At 39.1% G+C, this 22,117-nt stretch overlaps 1 protein-coding gene across 11 annotated transcripts in view; it reads right to left on the minus strand.

Annotated features, from left to right (window-relative positions):
- RBMS3 (RNA binding motif single stranded interacting protein 3) overlaps positions 1–22,117 on the minus strand; it is a 722,481-nt gene that overhangs the window by 321,202 nt on the left and 379,162 nt on the right. For all 11 annotated transcript variants that reach the window (XM_067291474.1, XM_067291473.1, XM_067291476.1 and 8 more), the window contains one exon: positions 7,303–7,361. In XM_067291474.1, coding sequence (XP_067147575.1) covers positions 7,303–7,361 — 59 coding nt within the window. The remainder of the gene's footprint in view (positions 1–7,302; positions 7,362–22,117) is intronic.

The following is a 22,117-nucleotide window of genomic DNA, read 5'->3' on the forward strand; positions in this document are numbered from 1 at the left end:
CCCAGCTAAAGTGAGAATTTCTGACCGGACCATATTTGCAAACCACTCACACATTTGCCAAGACACGTGTAATGCCCCCGGTTAACGCAACAGGTGCTCGGTAGACAGGAAAATAACTCAGCCGGTATCATCACACGCTTCTGCCATGTGTCGCCATTTCTTTGTGTACCTAACCATCTATAAACCCATCATCTGCAAGGTCAAAAGGATAGCTACATATGTATTTTTTAATATGAGCACATACACTTTTTAAATCAAGAAGCTGATAACTTCTTAAAATTGTCATTATTTGTAGAGCGGCATGATAGTGATGAGCCTGCAGAGCAAACAAGTTCTCATGGGGTAAGCTGGGGTGAGAACTTGCAACACTATCACCTTCTCTTCAGTGAATATTTTCACTGTTGTGTAAGCAACCTCATCGTTTCTTATTGGCAATTCTTTTCATTTTATTTTGCTGCACCCTTGCGAAGTGTTTTGCCTAAAGACCCAGCTCCTAGTCTCATGTGGTTACATAATAATAACAGTTTTTAATTCAAAAGAAAAATACTTAGTTCTCAAGCTTTTCTTCTAAGCATCACAGGAGTGGAAAATAAAGGTTTAATAACTAGAAAACAAACTAAAAAAAAAAAATCCAAACATTTACTAATTTTAAACAAACAACCTCACAATGTTCAAAGGGATCTCATGATTTTCTAAAAATTTTGGCCTGGCAAGCTGGTATTGTTTTGCTGGTTTAAAATGTTGCAGAATATAAAATCAGTCATACCATGTAGGAAGAAGAACATTATTTAAAAATATTCATAGTAACAGCTTCCCAAACTAAATGACAGATGGCAAGCGGGTTCTGCGCTAGCGACGAAATTAAAGCAAGTGTTGACGTCCCTTTACTTCCACAAGGACCTGATGCTATACTACCATGTGCTATCCCAGCAGCAGGACTGAACCTGTGACACAACACAGGACTTTGTTTTTCAGACTCAGGAGATTTGGGTTTATCAACAGGTTTGCTTACCAGAAGTGGCACAACTCTGCATAATTTGCACTCTCTGTTCAAGAGACCCAGGACTGCATTAGCAGGGGCTGCTGCAGGTCAGCAGTGAGATGGATTAACAGAGCCATACATAAAATTCGCAGAGCGCCTGCCCACCCTCAGCCTCTATCCAGCTTCCACAAATCCCTCATGGTCCAAAAACTCACCAAATTAAAATATTCCATATTGCTACACTTTTAATAACTTGTGAACTATTATGCCACTGATTACGTAAAACTTTGGAATGGATCGGAAAAAAAGCAAAGCAAACGAACAAACAAAACCAATGCACACAAAAAATCACCACATCTGTTGTCTATCCTGGCATCGAAAATAGGATTGATTTATTTTTACATAAGCTAGAGTTTCAAAATTAAATAAGTCTGTTTTACAAATTATTTACTTTCTACAAGATCCATTTCCCCTTGAAACATGCTGAGCATGCCCTCCTGGTGTGAACAGTTTACAGTCTGTGATCAGGCAAAGACCTACTTGGCTCGATTTTTTTTCTCTCTCAAAATGGCAGTTCTGAGAATCATAAATAACACAGCACAGTCATTGCAATTTGAGCTTATTCCCCATAAATAAAATTTATTAACTAAATAGCTTTCCATGGAGCCTAGCCGCTTTCTTCACCAGCTTATGATTTTACATGGACTTGTTTCATGTTGATAGTCACTATCAAATTTTGCTATCTCAAATATATTGGGAATAATAATAATTAATAAATACAAAATGAAAATGAATGAATTTGTATAATCACAAATATGCATTAATCCTCATAGAATGTGTGCAAAAAATTACTAAAATTTGAAGTTATAAAACTGTATTGCTTAATGTACTCTCTAAGTCGTATCTATTATGCTCTAAAAAGTTTTGTTTAGCAGAGCAGAAGCCTCCTATTCATCAAGCTCCAATTCATTAGGATACATAAGGATGCTGGTCAGCTTAAGCAGATGAGTAGCACCACTGACTTAAAACACAAGGCAGGACAAACTCCTTGTGGGAGATATGAAGCAGCACTTTATCATGCCATTCCAATTATCTCCAACACTTACAATAAGCCTGCAGTTATCCCACTTTTGTTGCACAAATAAACTCTCAATTTATAAAATAGGTCATGGTAAGATTTAAGTTTTGGTCTAAAAACAGCAGGGCAACTGGAGAAATGAAATTGTATGGGATACATGGTGGGTTAACATAGATGACCTAATTTTTTTTTTTTTTTTTTTTTTACCATAAACCCACTGCAACCCTAATGAAAGCTTATCTGCATCCCAGTTTCTGTGTTTTAAAAATGAACACATCATTGCTAACAACAGGTTTCTTGACAAGAAAAATGTCTTAATGAAATATTAAAATTATAAACAGAGTCTCTATAGTTCCCCTCATCATGTTAGGCACATTTCTTTCCTAAGGCAAACACTCCTATTCAACGAATCAAGTCGCGCATGGTTTGAAAAAATATACATAAAATGAAGAATATGCAGTTGAAGTGTTTGTCTCCTACACATTACTGTGATTCATAGCTTTTATTTATTAAAAAAAATTCCCACAGGTGGGACTTAAGACTTTTAGTCATTTTCCCATGCTCATCTTCTCAGGTCCTAGTGAAATGCTCAAAATAATACGAGCTCCTGATTAAACCAGGAAGTAAATCTGTATGCATGCAATTAAAGTGTATGCAAGGGCAGATGCAGATGACAGTAATTCATACTCTAAGAAATGGGCTTGTGTATTTGGCAGATTAACTGTTCTGTATTCCATTGCTATGAGGTATGGAAACTGTACTGCGAAACAACCATTACTCATTCCCTCTGCATGAAGCACGTAGGTCTATCAAAGGCGAGCCAGTTTGGAGAGGGCGGGGGAGAGGGCTGCAAAGAGAAGAGTCGACGCGTTTAAGATCAGCGCTTCTCCTGAATGGTTTCTTTTATTTAATTTCCCCTACTTTTTAAATTAGAAAATACAGTAGACCCAGAAGGGAAATGCACAAGGGGGAAGAGGGAAGGACGGGGGGGAGAGAGGCAAAACGCAAAACCAGCCAAAACTCTCCAACTTGTTCATTAGGGTTTTTGTGTTTGAACATCTGAATGAATCATGTGTCTGTTTTTCATTATTCTCCATATGTGATTGTTCCCTGCTTTGTTCAGTGATTTCTGGCCACTTTGTCATGACTGTGCTTATTTTGTTTTATATATTGTGCTATTACAGAGTGATTGTTGCTTCTATGATGCCTCACTTACCATTTATGCCACCAACAAAGAACAATCTTAAAATGAGAGGTTACGTCAAAAGGTTTCCCTAGTGAACTCTCTTGAAGCACAGATGATTTCTTTAGATGCAACTGCTTAAGTCATACCAGGGAAAAATCCTCAGATAACACTATTCCTTAGCACAACAGGAATATCCTTTTAAAAATCTTTTTTTGTTTGGAGAATAAATTAAAATCAATTTCAGAATGTTTTCCTCATTTTTGGAAGAGGAAACCTAAACAGTAGCCTGTCTTAACAGATCTGCACATTGATTCATGCATTGTTTGAAAACATTTCTTTCTTTTTACATTTTTAGGTTTACTCTATAGCTTGGACAAAACACAAATGATGCTGAAATGTAATCTGATGTCTCCAATTACAGGGTGACTTCTTTATCACCTGCTTGAATTTAATCCATCCTGCTGCACTCTATGAACATCATAGGATGATGCATTCATTTAACAGAAAATCTCATACTTTGTGGAAGATGAGTGAGATCCAGAAGACTGGAAAGGAGCACAGAAAATGTCTGGGTTTTGTTTTGTTTTGTTTCGTTTTTTAAGGCGGAAGGAATGTAGGTCCCAGTGAATTAGAGCCACTTTAACCCAATTTCAACTTCTGGAAAAATCTTAGAACAAATAGTCATATAAATCCATTCACAGACCCTAGAAGATAACTAGCGATTAGTAACACCCAGCATGGATTTATCAAGAACAATTAATGTCAAATCATACTTGCTTCTAGAAGCAGATAACTAGTCTTGTGGATAGGAAAGTGCTATATACTTTGGTAAGATCTTGGCTGTCCCTCATAGAACAAACAGGTGGGAGAAACACAATCCAGCTAAAACTGCAGTGACGTAGGTGCCAAATTGATTGGCACATCCAATTTAAAAAGAAGCTCTCTGTGGCTCACTGTCAGAGTATCTGGTGTACCGAGAGGGTTTCCTCAAAAGTCCTTCCCAGGCCTGATATTACTCAGCCTTTTCAAAATTATCTTGTCCAGTGGATTAGAGAAATCATTTATTAACTGTGAAGAGGATACTAAAGAGCTAGGTGCTGCAGGCACTCTGGAGACTTAAGATTTGAGAATAATCTTAACAAATTAAGGCATAGCCTGGGAAAAAAAATAAAAAAAGCATAAAATTCAATACAGACAAATGAAAAGTACTAGCCTGAGGAGGGAATAATCAACAGCACAAAGTCCAGCGCACAATAAGGAACGCCTAGCTGGCGGCAGCGCTGGCAAAAGCAACTAGAGTCGGGAGCTGCACAGTCTCTCAGCACAGGAGAACAGGGCTGTTCCCATGCAACACCCTGCATTGCAAAAAAGTATATATAGTTTTTATTTAGGCATCTATAATGTAAACACACACATATACATTATATGTAAATAAACAAGAGAGTCACACGGAGGAAAAATGAAATGACTTTTCCACACTATTGAAAAGGGTAAGATTTAGGCTGCCTGACATCCTGTGCCCAGTCTAAGCACTTCAAGAAAGAAGCAAGCTAATTAGAGAGAGACCAGGAGAATGCAATATGAGCAGAAACTTGAAACAAAGTACCTGTAAGGAAAGAGGAAAATGACTAGTGTTTAGTCTAAAGAAAAGGCACGATAGACACATAACAGTCTTCAAATACATACAAGTTTGCTGCAAAGAGGAAAGGAATAAACTGTTCTGCATGTCCACCGGGGATAAGACAAGAAGCAATAGGCTTAAATTGCATCAGGGAGATTTAGGTTAGACATTAGGAAACACTTTATTATAGTGAGGATGGTGAGCACAATAAGAGACTGCCTAAGGAGTTTGTGGAATCTCCATCTTTGGAGGCTTTTGGGAACCGATTAGACAAACATCTGTCAGGAGCCATTTAGGTAGAGCTGATCCTGGCCTGAGGCAGGGGAAAGGACCAGCCGACCTCTTGAGGTCCCTTCCAGTTCTGACTTCTATGAGCTCTTTTTTAATTCTTTTTTTTTTTGGCAAACTTACTGAAGAGGAAGGAAATTGTACCCAGCATTTAAAGAAGCAACACACCCATTCTTTTTATGCCATGAAGCATACCGTTAATAAATCCAATTATGTTTATGATCTTTTAATGGTACTACTTATGTCATAAAGATCCATCCTTGAAAATATAAATAAATATATCTCTCTGCCCTACAGTATAATAACACAGCATGAAAACAAACTTTTAAACATTCCAGCTCACTGTTATATAGCCCCTACTACAATAATATCTAAACAAACTACAACATCAATGTCACCAAACCCAGATGTTTTTCTTTTTCTAAATTCTCTCATTCATATTCTTTACACTCTTTTCACTTCACATTTTTCTATTTTGCAAACAAATCCATTCCTTATGCAATTTACCATGGGCAAAGGGAATGGAAAGAAGTTCTGATCACATGGCACCATGTTTGCAGGAGTGGTTAGGGAGACCAGTAAAATGTATTTTTTTAAAAAAAAAGCAGGGACAACCATCAAGCACACTTCCCCCAGATTCACTCCACCAAACTTCAGGTGCTCAGCTGAAGCATCTAAGTTGAGGGCATGGTTGCTTTAGACTACCAAGATCAGCAGAGACAAATATATTTCTGTTATAGATTTCCTCTAATTAGTCAACATGCTTTCAAGCCCAGTTTGAGTCCATCCCATCCTCTTGACTGGTGTTGCCCATTTCAGGTAGCCAAATTAAAAAAAAAAAAAAAGATGAAAAAAGAATGGAGCTCACACCTGAGAGAAAAAATGAAGTACCCCTCAGTCTTCTGTAGTGGTGGGAAAGGGAGGAAAGACCTATGTGTCCCTGTCCCCAAACAAAAGTCTTAGTTGGAGTGCGAGATGGTGAAGCACTATCTTAACCAAATTATCCTATCACAGCATTCCCATTTCTCATCCCTCCCATCCAGCAATTCTGGCCCTTCCAGCTCTCCTGTTCCTAAGCACCCAGCTCTTCCCTGCCCAGGAGCCCCATCCCCTAACCACTCTGATCCCAAAGCCCTTCCTATCCCACCGTGCTCCAGGTAATGAATGCTGTTGCTGGTAGGCAAGAGGTAAAGGCACGCAATTCTACAAACAGCAAGAACACCTTTGCTACAGCTGGCAGGATTTTGCCCCTTCTCATGATTTCCCCTAATGTCTTTCGCTGCTGCTTCTCCACAACCCTATCTTGCCACTGGTGAGATATTCCTGTACTGCAACATTTTTCTTTATACAAAATCGTATAGAAATGCTGTCCAGAATGTGCTTCTTATGAGAAGGATCTACTAAAGTAGATCCTATTACTCAAAAAAGATTGTGTATATCACTGGTGTGACATTACAGAGTCATTTTAAAACAGAGCTCCCACGAAATGATGGCTCTTCAGACTGGTAAACCAATAATAATTCCAGTCTTGAGATATTTCTACATATCTTAGTATATATCTAGACAGATATAGCTAAATAGATATACACACACATACAAGTATCCAACATGCTGTATTTCACTAAAGAAATGTTTTGATACGTTAGCAAAGAACTGAGAATGTGAAATTGGAAGAGGAGTCATTTTCATATCTTGGTATCGCAACTTGCAAATCTATTTGTGTTACAATGAATATTTTCTTCCTCCAATAGCGTAGGCCACAACATCACAAGATAGAAAAAATAAACCAGGTTTTGCTTGGGGAAGTTTTCCCAAAGGTTTTTTGTTTTCATATAGGAAATCAATTTGCATCACTGATGATATCATTCAAATCAGACAGCACTATGTGGTTAGAAGGTAATTTACTTTTCTGCCGAAGCAATTTGATACTTGTTCTGATTTGTGATTTTCATTTTGTTTGTTAATGAAAAAAATTAATGAGAAATGTTACTGGAAACACAACTGAAAGCATTGGCATTATTAAATATGTTTGCAATATACCGTACATTATGTTGATTGCACAGTTGGAGCCAAAGCCTTGGCAGTCAAGCCACCAGTCAATCATTCAAACAGACAATGAACTCACAGGGAGGACTTTTTGCACATACCTTTGCACTGATTTGTGTTTTTGTCAAGAATTGCCTTTGTGGATACAATTTTCCCATACCTAAAAAGAAGACAAAAACCAGAAATTCATGTTAACATATTATAACCATATACATAGATACTATTTTTACACACACACACACATACAAGGGAGAGATCCAGTGCTCTTGAAGAATGTTTGCCTGATACTCCTGGAGAGGTTCTTTCTGCTGCTTCAGTTCAACAAACACCTTTAGAGTTCATCTGAAGAGCCCTGGTCATTTGCCATACCCTGTCCACCTCTATCACTGCGCTCAGACTCCTGGCATAAATGCCAATTATAGCAGAGATTTTAGGATGCCAGTACTGCTAAAAATGTTCCTTTGGTTAAGTAAATTAACCTCGCTTAAGAATATATTTCTAATTCTGAGCTGCCAAATAAGGTTCGTTTTAATATAGATGGACCAGATTCCTCCAGGATTAATATTATCATTCTTCATGATAATACCTGGAGCTGACTTTGGCCTCAAAGACGTTGGAGCACATATCTTAAGAAGGCATAGCCAAACCCTCTGCCGAGATGATTTATGACTATTCTGTGGGCCAACTTGCCCAGAAGGAAATTTGGCCCATGCAGTGGCCCTTCATTTATTTGATTTACTTAGATTTAAAATCAAATGCATGAAAAACATGCCTCTCGTGTACAGTAAAGGGCCTCTGACAGATACATGGAAAAAGAATCCAGCAAAAATCAGCGGCTAACTCACAACAACCTCAAATAAAACCCAACCCCTACCTAAGCTTCCGCCAACAAAAACTAACACCCAGCCTCCATTTTAGCTGGGCCACTCCTAATGGATTGATACGTTTTTTTCATCCAAGTCACGTGAGAACTAAGAGCTACCATTGCTTGCCAGCAAAGACAGACATTTGCGGTTCTGCTGCTTTATTACAGACTTCCCAGAGTTATTTGCTGCATACTGTGATCCTGCAAACACTTAGTTACTTGAGAGATTTTACTCATAGAAGTAATTCTGTTCACTTCAGAAGAGGCTTCCTCAAACACATAAAGTTACTTGCACACCTAACTGTTTGCAAAAACAGACATCAGAGCAGGAAAAGGTGCCACAATAACACATAGTTATAGGCAATTAGCTGTATGTAAGCTTTTCACTTTAATCTACAGCTATAAACCTTGAGCTCTACCACAAGAAAGTAATTAGAATTAATTTGAAGAGCTTTCCTAAATATTTCAAGTAATTATTTTGCAGTAATCAGAACATCAGCTGTGATGAAGAATGTTAACTTGTGTGCTGCATGCAATCAGGCAGATACTTCATTCCTACAAATATATAATATTTCTTTCTTGCACATATGGAGAGTGGTATAAAGTTACGCTTCCTTTTCAATGTTGTTTGGCTTTCTGTTTGTGTGAGCTTTATTAGTGCGATCCGATCCACCCAGAAAGTCCAAAAATGTAATCCTCAATGACAATGCTCACAGAAATAAGAAGAATAAAATGTTGCTTAAGAGCTGGCCTCTTACTCTTTTGCATTTAAATGGCAACTACTATAAAATCCAACAGCCTGCACCTCTGCTCTATAAAGTACTGGCATTATTAATGCAAAAACTACTAGGCATGGTTTGTATGTCACGAGAAAACATGAGCACTATCTGATTTCCCTCTGAATTATGGTGCATAGAGATATCTTTCAAAGATTTTGAATCAAAAGCTCTGGCCAGAAAAAGATAATTGTGGAATTGAGTTCATCTCAATACCTTATTACCAACCCTTCAATACAATGACTGTATCATTAAGGTAATCCTACTGCATTACAGTATCAGAAGGAATAGATGTTATGAATCTGTGCGATGGCTACCTCAGGAATATGTCTGCTGAAAATCTGAGCTGAAATTTCCATTCAGAGGCTTTCCAGACTAATGTGTTGTTTTTCATTACATTCTTCCCACACTGCTATTTAGAAGTGTAGTAAAGCACAAATAAATTTTTACTGCTTATTTTTAGTCCTTTTAATCCCTTACATTCAACAATGTTTTTAATGCTTTTGTAATGTAATAATTCTCATTTAAAACCAGTTGATCACAGGTATGAAAGAGCTTCCACACCACCAGCAACTACACAGACTAGGACTCTTCAGCCTATGAAAGAACGAGCCATGCACTGAGATGGTCATTAGTTGTCTTCATCGTTTCTCATAATACATAGGAAGCACCAAGAAAATTATGAGGCGGCAAGTTTAAAACCCCCGAAGAAGGCACTTCCACATAATGCACCGTTAACTTGCGGGACTCACTGCCACAGAATGCTGCAGGTGCCCACAAGAGTACACCTGCACAAAAAAGTTATCAGGCAACTTCTAGGGTGGAAGATCTCTCAGGAAACTAAACTCGAAAACACATTTGTGGCCCCAGAAGTCACATATTGCTAGAAACCTGGAGAGTATACAAGAGAACTATCATCATGTGTTGGCCCTGTTTTAACACCAGGCACCTCTACTGACCGCTGCTGGAAACCAAATCCTGGTCTGAACCAGCCCAGCCATTCCTACATTCTAATAAAACACCAGTTTTGGTGGGGAAATAGTTTCTTAGGAATATTAGTATTTCTACCATTTCTTGTGTATGTCAATTTGGGATGAAACTTTTCCAGTTATTCGATATCCACTTTTAAAATGATAAAGCTCATTTAAAACACTTCCCCTACAAATGACAGTAATACATAGACAGCACACTGCGGGTATGAATAAAGGATGATAACACAGTGCTGTGCAGAGAGACGCAATCTCCGCGTGCCCGAGCTCAGTGCTCTGCCCTAGCTGCAGATCTGGGGCAAAAACCACCCTCAAGCACCCCATCCCATCAAACCCCACATTTGCGGACTACTCGGCAGACTGTGCAAAGATGCAAGCCGTGCAGAAATAAACCCCTAGCGGGTGTCAAAGCTGCAGTATCAATAGTTCATTTCAAGACTTTGCAGGCAGTCATCAGTACTTATATTTCAGACCAAGGTGGAGTGATAGGTCCCATGTTAGTTATTTGATAACTGGTGTCAAAATGGAGATAGTTGGTGGAGGAAGCACTTCAGCTGCAAGAGATACAACTACAGAAAGACAAGAAATCCTTCCCACTGCCTGCTCCAATCCCCAGCATTTTGCTGTCTCAAGGAACACGAAGGATTTGAGCGAGCGCAGGTGACCCATCCCTGCTCCTTGCCAAATGCAGGGGAAGGCAAGCGGGGCAAGAGGGTCAGAAGGACACCGGGACTCACCCAGGAGACCAGCCCAGAAGGCAGAGGGACCCCTGCCAACCACCTACCTCCCAAGGCAGCAAGCGGGCCAAGGGACAGCTGGTCACTGAGGGCTGCAGGGTCAAACAAGGAATTTCTTGGGAGGCCAGAGCCACTTTTCACGTTTTTGGTGCCATTAAAGAAAACAAAAGACTCTGGGATAGCTACATTTTATTCCATCCTTCAAGCCAGCCTTCAGGCTGGCCATGACGAGTCCTGTAACGCAAAATGGCCATCAGGTCAGACGAGCCAAGTCTCTTACCACTCGCCCAACTCCCTACTACCTGGACACAGCAATTCTCATATATCCAAACAACATGCTAAGGGGCACAAACATGTATGAAACACAGCTTTAACCAGAATGAGGGAATTTCTTATGCGTTTTAAATAAAGTCAAAGCCTGGGATTTAAACCCAGGTAACTTGTTCACAGAATTCTTTCTTGCTTATTTAAACAAATGGAGTTACCATGTAATTTCCAAGTTTAGAGTTTAATAATTACATCCCGAGTGTTCGGGTTCACTCAGGGCCTTATGCATTGCTCAGAGCATAATTTGTCCTACTGAATACAGCCTGCATTTCTATGCATTTAGGTAATATATACTTTTAACTCTGGAACTTTTGTACTGGAATGAATTATGACCAGAAGTAATTGAATTTAGATAAGCAACTTTGAGGCTCTTTCATTCTTCTGAATTAATATATAAAGAGCATAATTGGGTTTATTTTGTTTAAGAGCAGACTCTATTAGGAAAATCATGGATTTATGAAATTTTATTCTCTGAGAGGTGTTGTCCCAATAGATATACTACCAAGTGAACTTAAGCCATCCAAACATGCACAAAAGGGAAAGTGACTCAGAAAGAAAGTTCTAATTTGCACGATCATTTCTGCGCACTTTGTCTATCATAACATGACATATTCAATGCTTGTATTTTTTCCTCCAAAATATAACACTTAATGTTCTATCCATTAAAAAAGATTGGGCTGGTTTGTTGTTATTATTCTGTATATTATTTTAATTTAAAAAATGGAAAGTTAAAACCAAATTCTCTTTTCATTCATACAGAGATACAACCACAAAACGTATACCCCTCAGAGCACTTTTTGTTTTCACAGACCTGTACATGGTTTGTGTAGCAAAGAGAGGTAGTTGCAGGGAACTTGCTGCTTATTGGATTAATAAAACTGTACTCCTGCCCAAGACAGTAAGAGTTGAACATTCAATTGTTCTTGTCTTCTCCACTTACTTCTGTCTGGCTGTCAACTTTACAGAAATCATTTCTTCATGGAATATAATACAAGCCAGTACAGTAATTTAAAATAACAACTTGTCCAAGTTTTCAAGAACACCACAATAAGGGGCGTGGGGATGGAAGGGGCTCTTAAATCCTTTGGTTGTACATCTAAAACTGACCCTGGACTTCCAAAGGGGCTACTCAGTCATTAATACTGAATTCTGTAAGGGATGGGAAATGCTCAGCAATTTTGAAGCTCAGGCTATGTATTTCATTTCTTAACGATGAAGTTAGGAGCCCAGTTTTAAGCAGACAGTAATGAATACTGTGGCATCTGTGAGGGGTGAATTTTCAAGAGAATGCAAGCTGATTAACTAGTGAAAGAATGCGTTCATATTCAAGACTATCCTCTGGTACTGATTTTTCTGTTAGGAAAGACAGAAGTGATTTGGTTCATGTATGTGCTTATCTTGTTCACTATCACCCCACATCCAACAAAAACTACACTTTTCATAAGTATGAGAGGAAAAAAAGCTACATTAAAAACATAAGTTAATTATATGTACATATCTATGAACACTATTATTACTTTAGACAAATAAAAAACAAGATCAAGCAATTCCCCTGCATAACAGCTCCATATTCAGGAGAAAAGAACCTAAAAGATTATTTCAGAGTATGGGTCTTGCCATTTACATTACACTACATTTACAGATCATATTCATAAATCCTGCTTTTCAGGAGAAAATGCAGGCACCGTTTAGCTCAAATCACAGGTTTCTAATCCAGCACTGGAGCAGCTGTGATCCTTTTTGTGTTCTTTTAGCAAAGAACATAGAAAACTGGTAGTTTTAGTGAAGTTCACTTGTAAAATTTCTACAACTTAGGGTGGAGAGTACTGCAAATGGACCTCTTAAAATGTGCACAGAAATACCTACAACCAAAATATCCCTCCATTCTTTCCTTTCCAGTGTCCCTAAAATACTCAGCTGTTAACGCACAGAAACACATGTCCTACATGCAAATTAGAAATATATTTACAAGCCAGTATCAGATATTTACCAAGAAACAGAGTCGTATTTCCTATTCAAACTAATCGGTATTCACATTCCTAAATGTTATACGTGCACCCACCTCTGGAAAAACAGTCCCATATAAAAGTTCACTGGCTCTGAAGATTTATTGTAATTGTTTTCAGATCTTGGGAAATTAAGCCAGTGTACACAGAAGTTACAGTGAATCAAATTCCAACAGATACTAAATTTCTGGAAATATAAAACACCTGAAGTTTCAGACCTGCATGAAGTTTATTACTTTGGTAGCTTAAAGGTAATGCTTCCTGGAGCTTTGTTCCTTTCCTTGCCAAAAATATAGATTTTTTGCCTGCATGTAAATGAAATTAAGTAGCTTGATCCAACACTTGCAGAAATCAAAGGTAGTTTTTTCATTGCCTTCAGTAGGTACAAGATCAAATCCTACTTACAGCACACGTAGGGCTACAGATTTGTCACAGTCTTGATACCCAAGACAGAATAAAATGCCACTTGCCTCCCCATAAAAGTCTGACATTTTACAGTGTTCTTTTCCCAGTCTTTTGCGATCAAGCAAGACATTTGGCTCTTAATTGCCATTTTCATTCTAAACACTGTTTGTTTTGAATTAGTGCTATATATTATATTTATTTTATGTCTGTATGTTTGACATGAAGCTATTTAAGACTATTTAAAGCATGCTTACATTATTGTATATCGTATTTAAATTAAAATTCTGACGTTAACATTTTTGCTTTGATAGAAAGCTATGTTTTCCCTCACAGTTCTGCCATGACAAATAACCAGTGTTAATAATTAATTAGCAAAATATTTTACAGTTGCTAAATTAAGTATGGAAAATGAAATTCATGCACAAATTAATAACTGTGATTTCATGCAGAACACTTCAGTCCGTCTTCTGGGCCATCATTAAATCCTCAACTACTAATTATTCCGTAACTGCAAGAATTCAGATGTCTTTAAAAAATGCAACTTTTGTTTGCAGACACGCAGTAGTACCACTAAATTTTCTGCATAATGATAGGATGCATTATTTGGAAGGAACTTAGGCATCTGAAACCCTTCACAGAATGAGATGTGGTTTACTGTACCCTGGCACAAACAGTAATGTCAGGCATACCCTAATTTTCAAAGAATGGGAGGGAAAAAAGCTATCTTGTTCTACTATAAAGACATCACCGGTGTTGGAGCAAAAAATTAAGCAGATCTTCAAACCTGAAGAATCTCCCCTACCCAACAATTTAATTGTCTCAGATATTGTGGAAATAACCACCCTTCCCTCCCCAACATACCATTCCTACATGCAAAACTAATTTATTTTGTATGTTCTTGCATGCTGTGCTGTCTTGTATCCGATTTCTCATTCACAGTGTTGCTTGCTTACGGAGGATTCATTGTTAAATTACAGTTAGTATGAAGCAGCATGCCAGCATACCATGATATTAATCTCTAAAGTATTCAATCATTTAACAATGGCCTCATTATTCAAGGGAACTCTGAGCATTCAGTTTGGGCAGATTTCCTGACATTTCGCTAAAACAATTTACTCTTAAAAGAGTTCTATGACTGCAACATAATGTAAAAAAATATGTATCTCAGTCAGAAGGTACCTCTCTAATAACAACCAAGAAACTAAAAGGAATTAAAAAGAAAAGAAATTAAAAAGAAAAGCAAGAACTCCAGCTACCACCAGGGACTGTGAACTCAAACTGATAATTTAAAGCTTAAGCATTTTAGAGTTCACACAGAGGCCATTTGAATCAAATGCATGAGTGAGACCTCTTGAGTTCACAGAGCTCCCATTTCATTATTTACAAATTATAAAATTCCAGGTACTTCGGATGTCTTTGGACACAACTTAGTTTCTGGCAGGACTGTTAATTAAGATTTTTACATTTCAAAACACATATTTTAGGAACTATATCACAGAATTGCTTCTTTTTCTTCAGTATATTTATTTTAAATCTTTTATTTTCAGGGCTGGAATGTTGGTTATATTCATTTTCCACATGCTGAACTTTGACACAAGTGGTGCAAAGGAGCACATTTTTCTCTGCTTGAAATTTTTAAGGAGAAACAACAAGAGCATAATTTTGAAATTTTATAATTACATGGACAAAACTGTACATTGCTTGCCCAGAACCTGGCCAGAATAGCTCTGGTTTTGAGTTTCTTTGAATTTTACTTAATTCCACCAAGTGTGTTTTCAGAAGCAAAGATTCTTAGTCCATTTATTTAGGCAACTGTAACACAAAGGCAGCCTCAGGACAGGGTGTGGAAATGGATTTGATAAGCCACTTGTCCATGATATTTTTGAAATACTCATGCACATGTTTGACTTTAGGCATGTAAGAAGCCCCAGTGAACTTAAATGGGACTATTCATGTTTATCAAGGTAAAAGCATGTTTGTAGGCTCATAACTTAACAAGCCTATTTGGTGAGGAAGGTCCTCTCTACAGCCTCAGATCAGGAAATATCCTTACCAAGAACATGTATGTGTGTGTTTTCAGTTAGTGAGTACTTTGCTTTCCCCAGTGCAAGGCCTATAATAACTGTAATAATTATTTCTAAGAGGACCAATCTGTTCTTGCTGGCAATTTATCGCAACTCCCAGGTCAGGGCTGCAAAGCAGGAATTCCCAAAAACCTTTTCTTACGTGATCAGTTTTTGTCAAAAATAAAATTCAAACTAGATGAAGCTGTCCATCAAGTCATACAGATACATAATTTACAAATCATGTTTTAAACTTTTTAATGTTTTCAAAATGCTTTAAAACCTGTGCGTAAACACAGCCTTTAAAGAAGATTCACCCATTACAAAAACACATTTATAGGTTTAAAAATATATTTAGAGCCACTGTCTATTATATAAATAATTCTTCATTCTTTATTGCACAAATGAAGATGGACATAATTGAACATATTAGCCTCACTGTGTCAGCCTGGTAAATATTTTTGAAGAGGAAGGGCTCATTAAAAGCTGCGCTTTGGATCAGCCTCTTGGTTGCTAGAGATGTGGTGCCGAAGTTTTGAGTTGCAGGGGCTACGCCTGTTTACCCCAACTGAGCAGCTGCCTCATTATTTTCTGTCTCTGAGTGTTGAAGTGACACTTAAGGTAACATTGAGAGGCAGGGAATATGGCGTAATTAGCATGTCTCATAGCGCTCGGCTCATGAGGCAATGCTTCCAAGAACCAACGAGCCCTAGACCCAACGCAAATCTTGCAGTCGACCACAAACTCCTCCATCAAGCTTTGGGCCAGTTTCTCTTACTGGACACCTTGGCAGTGCATCCCCTAAAGAAGGAAAGCCAGTGTTGGCAATGCTGAGCTCCTCTTTGGTTCAGTTTGCCCCCAGAAGCAGCCTATATGGACCTGGAAGTGGTTAGAGCGGCCATGGGATTCGCCAAATTAATATACTCTTTATATAGCCCGTGTCTTCTGTCCTTAAAAGGACACCTAGTTGGTCTCCCCAGGCAGAACCCTGGATGGAGAACTATGAAAAAAGACACGCCACGTAACCCATCCCTTCTGAGAAAGACATGGGGCAATCTACAGAAGGGAGCAAGACTTTAAATATTTTATCATCCTGCTGGGAGATTTTTCCCCAGGAAGAAAGCATTCACCAAAAAAGACAGTGACCACATCTTGAAACCTGATCAGTAACACTGGATTTGGAAGCAAATTAGCTTCAGTCAGGTTTGGGAGCCCTCAAGAACAGTCTTTTGTATATTATTGATCTCAGGTACCTTCAAACTCACTAAGTAAATGAAATACAGTACTCAATCCATGTAAAGATTTACATGAAAAAACAGACCTTATGCTGAGTATTGGGCATATTTTGTGTGAGAGAGAACTGTGATTCATTAGGATAAACCCACAGTCTTTCTGTAACTGGCAAAGCAGCACAGCACGCACAGCTTCTGTTGTTCACTAATATGCCCAAAAGTTATTAAATTAACTTTTAATATTAAAAAAATTAATAAGAAATAAATATGTTTGAGATATCTTTTTACTTTGCTTATATATCTTGAGCCCTTGTGATATACTCAGGTCATATTTTCATGCCTCTCTTTTCAACCATGAAGGAGAGAAACCTACATTTTTTTAAAAATTGAAAGCTGAGATTCCCATCTTATCGCATGCCTCAGGATCTAAGGGTTTAAGAAACAAATATTGTGAACTTTGCAATAAACTTCTGAGGGTTGGCAACACCAAGGGCAACATCTTCATCAAATATTAGTGAACATCCTCAGCTAGGGAAAAAACACTGCTTGGCAGCTGCATGTTTTGAGTCCCAGGAAACAACCTTGCAAAGGAAAAAAATAAATAAAATAATAACAGTGAACAAATACATTCTGCTTTCTATTCCTCGCTTTCTAAAAAGAGCTGGATTTAAAGGTTTATGAACGCCCCAATGCTGACACTGCTCACTTTACTGCTGCTATCATACACATAAATGGCAAGTTTATCCTACACAGATAAATTATATTTCAGGCAGCTGAAATATAATCTGCCAAATGTGCTGGGTTTAAAAATTAATAACACAAAATTTACTATGAACACCTGTAGTGGCAGGCAAATTGCTTTTTGCACAGACCATCAGAAGCAACGCGGAAGCACAGAAACAAAGTAAAAGGGACATATGGTCAGTCTTCATGGAGTCAAAGAAATATCCTACTAGAAACAGATCTATAGCCTGCAAATATTTATAAATGTGAGCAACTACTCTGCACAGTATGCAGTGCACACAATGGCCAACTCATAAGCCAAGCATCTGCAGTGTCAGGCCATGTATTTACTCATCCCTGAAACATCTTATTCATCAGCAGCACTTGCACCCTTTTCTCCCACTTACTCAGACAATGGGAGTTTTCTACCCTTTCCCTTTCTGCTGTTCAAGAAAGGAAGTTCTCAAAAGGCCAACATCTTGAACAAGAAACTTAAGTAAAATAAAAGGTCTACAACAGCTATTCATTTCCCAGATGCCTTTGCCCTTCGCTTTCTTTGGGCTTGCTCCAGAGACCACTGAGATCAAGAGAAAGACCTATGGATTTCCCCTGTTCTGCAATTTCTGAAAGCCATTAAATATTACTGTACATGCAACATTCCATTTTGTAAGACAATTTCCTAAGTTCAAACTTCGATTTCTTTTTGATTCCCTCATTCTCAGGACAACAGCTCCTTTGTTTAAGCTTCCATGTTTATGGGAATGTTATCTTATCTCTGGGTTAGCCTTTCATACTGAGCATAGTCAGAAAAGAATCATCCTCTTGTTTGAGATTTAAACGTTTATGTATGCTTACATTTTTAAGACACATATATACATAAAAACATAATTACAAAATCTAAGTAAATTTATTCTTATTAAAGGTGTTCTCCTAATGATGATTTTTCACACCAGTTATAACTTATCTCCTTTCTGAAATAGTTTTTCAAAATCCGTTATGAGAGTAAAATGACTGCATCCTAAGCAAGACAATTCTTCTCCAGCTTGTCTGCAAGGGGAGAGCAAGGTTTAAGCAGCAGAAAAGGAGAGGGGGAAGCAAACCATTAGAGTACGGGTGAGGACTTTTATACCCACTGAGGCACCCAAAGTTGAGAGAGACACTCAGTGCCACAGCCAAACTCTGCGATTCAGAGAAGAAACAAACCTGAAAGAGTGGGGAACAGCAGAAGAAAATGACCCTAGTCCAAATTCTCAAGTGCACGTAGCGAGAGACACAGGGACAAGTCTATGCCACAGTCATACTTGGGCCTAAAGGAGAGGACAGAGCTACGTCACTAGCTTTAACCTAGCTCAGGTATCACTGGACAGCTCTAAAGCCCAGAAGCCTCCGCAATAAAGATGTTCCTTGAGAAAGTGAAAAACACAGCAGTGTTCACAACTTCATCAGTTCTGCATGTTCGTGCTCTGTGTAAAAGTAAAGAACGAGCGCTTTAAAAAAGAATCATCTTGCAAATGCCATTTGTCTAAATGCTAGGCAGTTTTGTCCCTACAACCCCCACCTCAGAGCTTCTCCAGCAGGCCATTCTCTCCCTCATCCCTAAGATCAGCATGTTTCAGACTTGACCAGTTTTGGCAATAAAAAAAAAAAAATACACCTCACACAGAAAGCCTTTTGATTTATTCCTCATTTTTGAAGCCTTTGTATTTTTAATCCTTGCTCTGCTGATTCTGTCTTGCCTGCCTCCTCCTCTCAGTGGAAATTTGCTACTCTTTACAACTGCAGCTTTCTGCAGAAAACTGATTTCCCCTAGGATACAGCCATCCTACTGTCCTGTGCATGGTCATTAATGACCATCCTGCTCACCACAGAGACAGACATGGTGGCACTCCTCCCTAGCTCCTTAGCACAGAAAACACACAGTGGGAAAACAGGAAAAACCTACAAGCTGAGCTACACCTAGAGTTCACCATCTCCAGAAAGCAGCATACATATTCTCCAAATGAGCTATTATGGGAGAAAATAATTCTCATTGGTTTCTGTCATTCTTTACTTCCACTGCATTAGATTAAAATGTTTAAATGTCCTCCGAATAATGACCACTGGTAGTTCCTTCTAAGCCAGAGGAGCAAGGGAATAAACTCTAAAATCAAGGTATATCAACACTACAGTGAAAGGTATGCCTGGAGCTCATGTTGGTATGACTATGTTAGCTTTAGCTGATTTTACCTGGGCACCAGTATCAGGGTATTCAAGGGCAGAATGCATTTCAGCACAGCCTGCAAAATCCACCCAAGAATGTGGGAAAATATCTGGGTGCTGCAGTTCTTGCTGTTTTAGCTGCTTTACAGGTAGTCTGCCTGCCAGCTTCACCATCTCTGCAAGATCTGTGATCTCACCTTTGATTGCAGTCAAGCTTCAACCCCAGAGTGACAGACAACTCTTACCTTGGCTCTTGCTTGGCTCTGATGCCAATGGGTAAAATAAAATGTTGTCACTCATGAAACAGCTTATTCCTTCTCTATAAACATCCCACAGACGAACTTTAAATTGACTCCTTGACCCATGGGGTGCTTGCAAGAACTTCCCCTTGTCCCTGCTGGCACAGAAATGAGAAGGGAAAGCGACTGAGCAAGACAGGGTACACGACACCTTATCTTCTTTCATTTCCAGCTGGGGATTTTTATAGGTGATGGAGCTAACCTTTCTCATTGAGTTGCTCTACTTGTTTCAGCAGGATTAAATAAGGACAAGGATGAATAAGGGCCAAAGACAAGAATAAGGCTAAAATTTTTGGGGGGTATAATTCAGCTTGTTTATTTGAGGTCAAGTCAGTGAAACTACAAGCAGTGTCTTGAAATCAAAAGGTAAATTAAAAAACAAAGCCTTTTCAGAGAGTGTTGAACAAAGAAAACTCACAGAGGTGAAAATGACAGCTAAAAATAACTTTAAAGGTTAGTTTTGAAGTTAGGAGAGGGGCTTAGCTACTGAATTTCAACTTGGTTTAAAGAAGTCAATAAAGCTAAACCCTAATGCGGCACATCAGAAAAACTGGAGTGGGTAAACTGCCTAAGCCAAGAAATTCATATTTAAAGCTCACATTGTCCAGCAATGCTTTGCAAATTGCACCAGGATTTCTTTATATAATTCTCACTAATGCTGGCTGATGCTAGACGAGGAAATCCTCCACAGATGAACAGGGTAATCCATCCCATAGTAGGTTCCATAAAATAACACACCGCATGGAAATTTCCAAACACCTTGGCACAATATGGGTGAGTTAAGGATAAAGTTTCAAGCCTGAACTCTATAATTTCCTGTCTTTTGCTAGTCTACACAGCTCTTTAATGTTATGTTAATATCATTTTTGTGGCTGTGATTGAATTACCCGCCACTCTTGATGCCAGCATTAGTGGATTTCTGTGTAATAGGAGAGTATGGTTTACAGCACATACTAAGTACCATTAAGCAGCCCAGCTGCAGACCTCCTGAGAGCAGACCCAGGAGGGTTCCCTCGACAGGAGTGGGGGGGCACTTTCCTGCTGGCGCCCGGCCCCATCCGAGCCCTCAGCATCTCCATCCCACGAGAGGGCCTGCCCCATCAGGCACCCCAGCCGAAAGAGGAGCGCCCAGCCCCAGGAAGCTGCCGACAGCGCCAGGACGCCTCCCGCCAGCCGAACACTCCGCGCCGCCGTGACTTGGCAATCGGAAAGGATAAAGATGTATTCGCCTGGTGACATTTCGGTTCCAGGTGCGACTGAGGGCTGCTCAGTTCTCCGCTGAGAGCCTGCCTCCCCACACTGGTGACAGCTACTAACTAGTGGTGCAATCCTTGCAAAAGCTCTTTCTGAAGTTGGTGTGGAGAGATTAACATGCCACATGTGCATGAGCTGTAACAATCCTAGGACAGTCACCGCAGGGGTATTTAGCGCAATATTCTCATCAATACCCTTCCACTGCTAACCAGCAGCTACTACACATGATTTGCATTACTATCGTGCAGAAATATTCCTCTTCAGAAGAGGATTGCATTAGGGAAAGAAAACGGGGGGGGGGGGGGGGGGGGAAGGTAATGGAAATAAGAAAGAGGGAGGACAAGGAATGTAAATCTGTTCCACATCGTTGGCTCAGTGCACACTAAACTGCACTGACAAACAACAACATCCAAGGATCTGCAATGTATTCTAGTCCCACTTCTTTCCACTCCGACCTGCCTCCTCCTCACCACGAAACGCCTCTTACGCTGGCCAGTGCAGCGAGAGTTCCCCCCTTCCCGTACCAGTGGGGCATTCGTCTGCAGGCGCACCCACGCGGGACAGCAGCCCCAAGTCCCCAGTGTGCTCCGGGAACGGCACATCAGACAAAAGATCTGGTCTTGTGATTAAGGGGAATTCTGTCTTTATATCAAAGAACAATAAAGACAGCTAAACAAATGCAGGAACCTAACAAGAACTAACAATTGAGATCCATGTTACAGAAAGCCAGTTTTTTCTTACTGCTCACTGAAGATAGTTGATGAAATGGCTAAAAGTTAAATACAATAAAATGTGTGCCTCAGTGCTGTTAGTATTTTATAGCTGTATCATTACAGTCTGTCTTCCCCTTCTGTAAGACCTGCAATCACGTCTTTAGTCCAATTCTTACATTAGGTAATAAGGAAAATCGTGCCATGAGTATATTGCCCTTTTTTATTTAAACCCCACTAATGTCTTGGTCATATTCCATTCTGTTCCATTGCAGCAACCAGTTTTGTTTTCCATTTAGAAGCAATTGCTACGAGCTTATTTTATTCTGAG

This window comes from Apteryx mantelli, chromosome 2, assembly GCF_036417845.1.
Source record: "Apteryx mantelli isolate bAptMan1 chromosome 2, bAptMan1.hap1, whole genome shotgun sequence".
NCBI classification, from domain to species: domain Eukaryota; kingdom Metazoa; phylum Chordata; class Aves; order Apterygiformes; family Apterygidae; genus Apteryx; species Apteryx mantelli.